The 7,603-nt window shown below is 45.5% G+C and overlaps 1 protein-coding gene across 1 annotated transcript in view; it reads left to right on the top strand.

Moving 5' to 3' along the window:
• Nucleotides 1–7,603, top strand: part of LOC116685814 (SH3 and multiple ankyrin repeat domains protein 2-like) — a gene marked incomplete in the record, with an annotated part of 236,568 nt that overhangs the window by 171,688 nt on the left and 57,277 nt on the right. The window contains 3 exon segments of the mRNA XM_032510775.1: nucleotides 139–219; nucleotides 336–344; nucleotides 7,068–7,091. Of these exon segments, the coding sequence (XP_032366666.1) occupies nucleotides 139–219; nucleotides 336–344; nucleotides 7,068–7,091 (114 nt within the window).

A 7,603-nucleotide genomic window follows, 5' to 3' on the forward strand; every position in this document is an offset into this window, starting at 1 on the left:
AAAATAAATCCAGACGGACATTAAACTGTAAAAATGGCCTCAGGGCCCCCAGGGTTAACAAGCATCCTCTGTCCTTCTTTTTGTTTCTGAATGAACCCTAATTTGATGTATGTATTTAAGTCTCTCTGTCTCCCTCAGCCCCCCCACCTCCAAAGAGAGCCCCGACCACCGCCTTGTCCATGCGCTCCAAGTCCATGACCTCTGAACTGGAGGAACTGGGTAAGAGCGTCCCGCCGTCCCTTTCACTCCCAGTGTGTTCAGGACGTCTGTGTCTAACAGGATGTCTCTTTGTCTTCCTCTTCCTTCTGTTCATTGATTGGCTGATCTCTCAATAGTGGATAACGGTAAGCAGTTATTGCTGCGTGACCTTATGCAAGGTTCAATGTTAAGGTTTCTTTTCACTTGTCCGGTCAGGCAAGCTTCGATGTCAATGTCAACGTCAATTTTTTTATTGGCCCCTATGCAAATAGTATTTTTTTTTTTTTTAAACATTTCAAAACTTGTTAAAATCAGCGAAAATAATTGTTAGAAAGGGTCAAAAATGTAAAACAAAACAAATAATCACAATAAACATTTCCAATAAGTCAAAAGCGTTGAAAAGGACGCCGAAAAAAACAATAAGAGAAATGTCAAAAACGTTGAAAGCATCAAAATGTTGAAGAAACAAACAGCTCCAAGCACCAACGGTGGTCCATCAGCCTGGTCCTACCAGACTCTGGTCCATCAGCCTGGTCCTACCAGGACTCGGGTCGATAGCCTGGTCCTACCAGAACTGGTCCATCATCCGGTCCTACCAGACTCTGGTCCCTTAACCCGGTCCTACCAGACTTGGTCCATCAGACTGGTCCTACCAGACTCTGGTCCTCAACCCAGGTCCTACCAGACTTGGTCCATTAGACCTGGTCTACCGAACTCTGGTCCATCAGCCTGGTCACTCCAGACTCTGGTCCATTAACCGGTCCTACCAGCTATGGTCATTAGCCTGGTCTACAGACTTGGTCATCAGCCTGGTCTACCAGACTCTGGTCCATTCACCGGTTAAGACTCTGGTCCATTAGCCGGTCCTACCAGACTCTGGTCCATCAGCATGGTCCTACAGATATGGTCCATTAGATGGTTACCTATACAGACTCTGGTCCATCAGCCTGGTCCTACCAGACTCTGGTCCATTACCCGGTCTTACCAGACTCTGGTCCATCAGCCTGGTCCTACAAGGCTCTGGTCCAGCCTGCCTACCAGAATGGTCCATTTACACGTCTCAGACTCTGGTCATCAGCCTGGTCCTACCAGACTCTGGTCCATTCAAGCCAGGTCCCTACAGAGACTGGTATCCCATTAACCCGGTCCTACACAGACTCTGGTCCATTAACCGCCTGGTCCTACCAGACTCTGGTACCATTAGCCGGTCCTACCAGACTCTGGTCCATCAGCTGGTCTACAGACTCTGGTCCATTAGACCGAGTCTTACCAGACTCTGGTCAATCAGCTCTGGTCCTACCAGACTCTCGGTCCATCAGCTCCTGTCTCTACCAGACTCTGAGTCCATCAGCCTGGTTCGATCCAGACTTGGTCATTAGCTGCCTACCAGACTCTGTCCATAGCCGGGTCTTACAAGACTCTGGTCCATTAGCCTGGTCCTACCAGACTCTGGTCCATTAGCCTGGTCCTACCAGAATAAAGGGATCTTAATCTTAGACTCTGGACCATTTCATCAGTCCATAGAGTCTGACAACTCTCCATTGACCGTTATTAACTTCCCTGAAGGCGGATCCTCTGTTGAAGTTTAAAACTACTGGATCTGGATCTGCCGTAACCAATCGCTAACGTTTATTGTGACGTTGGCTTAGCATCGCTAGCATTAGCCTTAGCTAACTCCTTCACCACTAACGGGGCGAGCTGGAAAATCAAACTGTTCTCGAACCCCATGGGGAGGAGGGCCCCAACATCATGGCCTCCAACTGAACTAGTAAAGCTTGTTCTTGCTTGGACTTTAACTTCTGGAGACTCGGCAGCGTCTTTCTCCGCCGCCATTACAGAACTACAACTCAAACTAGCGCACAACCTCCACGTCATCGTCCTCAGCCCCTCCCTCTGTCCGCTGATTGGACCGGTTAAAATTTGACGGGAGAAAACCCGCAAATATACCACAAACCCAGACATAGTACTGAAGGAAAATGAATATTGACAGGAAGTAACGTAGGAGGGCTGAGCCAGGCTAAATTCGGCCGACGTCGAATGAGGCCAAGCGTCTTTTTGAATCGGCCGGCTGCAGAAACGATGCGACAAGTCAGTGTTTTCAGTGTTTCTTCAGACAGTTTTGTGTGTCTTTTCCTTGGAAACTTAATCTTTACACCAGGGGGGAGTCCAGGATCAGACCTGTAGGGGGGGCTCAGCCCCAAATGGGAATTTTGATACAGATATTGTGTCTTACAAAAGTGTAAAATTAGCTAAATCAAAGATTTCATTAGCCAATAATCTCTGAGCTAGGTACCAGAACAACTAATAACTTAAAACTTAAAACTATTAACACTATGATGGGGGTTGAGCCCCCCTAAAAAGGGCCTTAAATCGCCAATTCTTTGCACACTGCTTGTAGTACTGATCCTACATTTCCCATGAACACTAAGTCGTGACGTGTCAGACAACTGTTAGCTATAGCTACGATTACAGCGGAGAAGACAAAGGAGCTGAAATTAAAGTTAAAGTTAGTTAGGAAATAAAATAAAAACATGGCTAGTGGAAAATCTGATTGGCTAGTAACTTTGAAAAATCTACTGGCGGGTGATTGAAAAAGTGTTTAAAGCCCTGGTTGTTATCTTAATTTGCCCCGGGCCCTCGGGCAAACCTTATTGTTGAACCCTGCCTTTGCCTTCTGTCCGGCTCACCGCGTCTGAATGAAGCTTCTGTTCTGCAATTTAAGTTTACATCATTCAATCATTTTGCTTTGGTTTGCCTTTCAAAGCAACCCTATGTCACTTTTATATCTTTGCCCCCCCCCCCCACAGCAGGTGTTGTAGTTCCAATGAGACGAAGAGGCCAAAGATAGAGAGAAGTTACATAGGGTTGCTATCACCCTTGGTGTTGTCTTCCCGTCAACAGTGCACTTTTTTGTCACTTTTTATGACATTTTTCTCACTTTTTTCAACGTGATTTCATCAATTTCATTCAAATGCTATATAATTGAACTGATCATTTATTTTACTTGGGAAGAGCGTTGTATTTTTTTGACAATTTGCTCAAAAGAAACCCAAATTTCTGATACAGAAACGTTTTGAAAATGGGTCAAATTTGACCGGAGGACAACACGAGGGTTAATAAAAAAAAAGAGAAGACAAGTGTTTTTCTTCGTGCATCTCCTGCCGTCCTTTGCCATCATGCATGAAGGACTCGCTGCTAAAAACAAACGCACCCATGAGCTGTCGCTGTGGCTTCCAAATGCTCAAACACATGACATCCGTATGCTGGGATCAACTCTAGTTTTTATATATATGTGTGTGTGTGTGTGTGTGTGTGTGTGTGTCCCATTTCACAGATCCTCTGTTGTGTTGCATTCAAAATGCTGGTCGTCCGAATACCTTCTACACCCGGGCCTTCAGCGTTGCTGAGACACCAAACCAGCAAGGACCATGTTAGATGCCCCATCGGGCCCTAGAGGGGAAGGAAGAATGCAGGAATGAGGGCGGGAAGAAGGAATGGATATCAGAATAAGAAGGAAGAATGAAGGAAGATAGAAGGAAAGAGACAGGAAGAAGATAGTAAGGAAGGAATGAAAAGAAGGAATGAGACGGACGAGGAGGAAGAAAGAGGAACAATAGAAAAGAAGGAATAAGAAAGGAGGAAGGAAGGACATAGGAAGGAATGAAGTAAGATAGAAAGAAAGGAATGAAGGAAGCTAGGAAGGAGAATAGGAAGCAAGAAGTTAGGAAGGAAAAGAAGAAGATAAGGAAAGGACAGAAGGAGATAGAAGAAGAAGGCGAGAATAGGAATTAAGAAGGAATTAGATTAGGACGTAGGTAAGGAAGTAGGGGAAGGCGGTAAGACTATAGTAAAGGAGGTAAGGAAGATTAGGAAAAGGAAGGAAGGGATAAGGTACGGGAAGGAAGAAGATAGACGACGAAGAAAGAAAAAGGAGGATATAGGCAGAAGGCATGAGGAAAGATAGGAAAGGAAGGAAGATGGAAGGAATGAAGGAGAGATTAAGGAAAGGAAGGAAGAGTGAGAAAGAAGGAAGGAGGATAGGAAAGAAGGAAGGAAATCGAAGGCTGTAAAAGAATATGAAGAGGAAGGAGGTAGTCTAATGAAGATAGGAAGGAAGGAAGATATGAAGGAGATAGGATGCCGTACGACCGATAGAAGTAAGAATAATAGATCGGAAGGAGGTCAGAAATTAGGCAGGAAAGAAGGGAAGCAATAGTACGAATGACTGAAGTTATGATTATTCGACGATAGAAGGAGGTAAGTACGATAGGAAGGGTTAGTGCTAAGGAAATAGAAGGGAGGAAGATATTCGGAGAATTAGAAGGAAGGAAGGAAGAATATAGAATGAAGAAAGAAGGAGGAAAGGAAGGGAAGAAGGAAGGTGCCGGCATAAGGACGAAAGGAGAATGAAGGAAGGCACGTACACGGAAGGAAGGAAGGAAGGAAGGAGGTGTGAAGGCAGGATGGGAGGGAGGAAGTATGTTGGATAGAGCAATGTTTCCTCCAGAAAGGTTCGTTGGCCCTATGGCAAGTGTCTTTATTTTCGTCGAGGGCCCGGATCGGGGCCCAGATCGGGGCCCAGATCGGGTCCCAGATCGGGGCCCAGATCGGGTCCCAGACTGATGGCAGCATTGATGTGGAGCCCAATAGTTTCTGTGGTAACAGAATCATGGACGAAATCTCAAAATTAGTGCATAGTTTCTGTCTCCCAAAGCAGGAATTCGAAGTAATGACAACTGTCTGAATGCGTGGTAATCCCTGCTGAGACCCATGCATCTCATAGCGTCCCCCTTCCCCGCTATATCATGCACAGCTCTCCCTTGTGGGGGGGAGGGGTGTATGAGACCGTTTTGGGCTCTAGTGGGAAGGGGGGAGGGGCTGATAAGTTGTCGATGTTCACATTTTTGGACCAAAAAACTGTCGTGTCAATCACTGCTGAGACACACATCTCACAGTGTCCCCCTTCCCTGTGCACGAGCTGCAGATAGGTTTCTCCCTACTCTATCATGCACAGTTCTCCCTTGTGTGTGTGTGTTGTGTGTGTGTGGGGGGGGGGGTCGTAGGAGACCGTTTTGGGCTCTTGTGGAAAGGGGGGAGGGACTGATGAGTTGTCGATGTTCACCTTATTTTTTTTGGGCTTCGCAATCCTACCTACGGCACCTTTAATTGCATTCCTCGGTTTTCGGTTTGAAAACGACGAGTCGTTCAGACCGAGGCTCGGTCATTAGTAGTTGCAGTTAAGGTTTTTCCAAAGAGCAGGCGGAGAGATAAAAAAAAAAAAAGATGAATGAATAAATGATTGACAGGAGAGGGAGTCTGCTTCGATTGCAGAACATTGCTGACAGAAGTAAAGTCCCTCTGGCCAGCATGTTCCCTCCAGAGCTGCATATTTGACACGTTTGCAGCCTGGAGGACGAACTTCTCCCTAACATCTGAGGTCGGGAGGTTTGATCCGTTGTGGAGACACGTCTGTGCTCGAACCAGAGCTTTTTGGACCAATCAAATTGTCAGGGCGGGCTTTATACACTGATGGACGGAGAACGCGATCAAACCACGTCACCAAAGAGCTCTTGGGTTGAGTTGGTTTAGAACAAAGATGGCCGCCGCTGGAGAAGTGAGATGTGTAGACTCCTCCATGGTGTCTGTTAGAGAAGATATCAACAGAGCGTCCATTTTAAAAGTGGTTGTAGGTCTATCTGTTGCTCTGATTGGTTGTAGGTTTGTCCGTTGCTCTGATTGGTTGTAGGTCTATCCGTTGCTCTGATTGGTTGTAGGTCTATCCGTTGCTCTGATTGTTTGATTGTTGTCGATCTGTTGCTCTTGATTGGTTGTAGGTTTTCCGTTGCTCTGATTGGTTTAGTCTATCTGTTGCTCTGATTGGGTGTAGGTCTGTCCGTTGCTCTGATTGGTTGTAGGTCCTATGTGTTGGCTCTGATTGGTTGTTGGTCTATCCTTGCTCTGATTGGTTGTAGGGTCTATCCTTTGCTCTGATTGGTTTTGGTCTATCTGTTTGCTCTGATTGGGTTGTAGGTTTGTCCGTTGCTCTGATTGGTTTAGTCTAGTCCGTTTGCTCTGATTGGTTGTAGTCTATTCCGTTGCCTGATTGGTTGTTGTCTTCTTGTTCTCTGCTGGTTTTAGGTCTATTTGCTCTATTGTGTTGTGGTCTATATGTTGCTCTGATTGGTTGTAGTTCACCGTTGCTCTGATTGGTTGTAGGTCTATCCGTTGCTCTGATTGGTTGTAGGTCTATTCTATGCTCGGATTTGTTGTAGTTCTATCCGTTGCTCTGATTGTTGTAGGTCTAGCCGTTGCTCTGATTGTTGTAGGTCTAGTCCGTTTGCTCGTGATTGGTTGTAGGTCTATTCTATGCTCTGATTGTTTTAGTTCTATCCGTTGCTCTGATGGTTGGTCTATCCTTGCTCTGATTGGTTGTAGGTCTATCCGTTGCTCTGATTGTTGTTGGTCTCGTTCTCTGATTGTTTGTATTCAGTTGTCTCTAGTGGTTGTAGGTGTATCCTTGCTCTGATTGTGTGGTGTAGCCTGCTTGTGGATTGGTTGTAGTTCTATCCGTTGCTCTGATTGGTTGTAGGTGTATCCGTTGCTCTGATTGGTTGTAGGTGTATCCGTTGCTCTGATTGGTTGTAGGTCTATCTGTTGCTCTGATTGGTTGTAGTTCTATCCGTTGCTCTGATTGGTTGCTTGTGTTGTCTAAAGTGCGTTTTGTGTTTAAATATCTGAATGTAAATCTAACAAAAAAGACGTTTTTGACGTTTTTGCTCGTCTTGTGAGAAGCATTAAGACTGTTTTGGTGCTTTAAAGAGTCCAATATCTTTTTCTGTGCCCCCCCCCCCCCCCCTTCCTCTCCTAAGCCACTCTAAGGAAAAAGAAAGGTGGTAAGTCACTGTATAGGCATGTTTAATTCTGATCCAGTATTTGCGATGACTTATGATTTACGTCACACGCCTTCCCCACCCCACCTGACTGTGGTTAACTAACACTGTTGACACTTTATTTACATTTTGTTTCTATAACAGTTGGATTTGTCTGACATGCAAACCTAATGGTGTCCCACCCGTAGTGGATCTGCATGGTTTACGATGTGGTTTTGACTACAGCTGGTTGTGTTCTGAATGTTGTCCCTGCATGGTTTGATGTTGTTTAAAGATGTCTGAGCTCCTCTGTCTCCCGTTCACGATCACAGATCGTTGTTTCTTCTTCTTCTTTCTGACTCGGTTTAGACGATATTCCACTTTGTGGACACTGACAGCAGCTAAACCCAAATTTCAATCTTCAAACACAACGAAACATAGCAATAGATCCTTGATGGGGAATTACAGCATACAAAACGTGTGTGTGTGTGTGTGTGTGTGTGTGTGTGTGTGTGTGTGTGTGTGCGCATATGTGG

Source organism: Etheostoma spectabile, unplaced genomic scaffold (genome assembly GCF_008692095.1).
Source record: "Etheostoma spectabile isolate EspeVRDwgs_2016 unplaced genomic scaffold, UIUC_Espe_1.0 scaffold271, whole genome shotgun sequence".
Classification (NCBI taxonomy): Eukaryota; Metazoa; Chordata; class Actinopteri; order Perciformes; family Percidae; genus Etheostoma; species Etheostoma spectabile.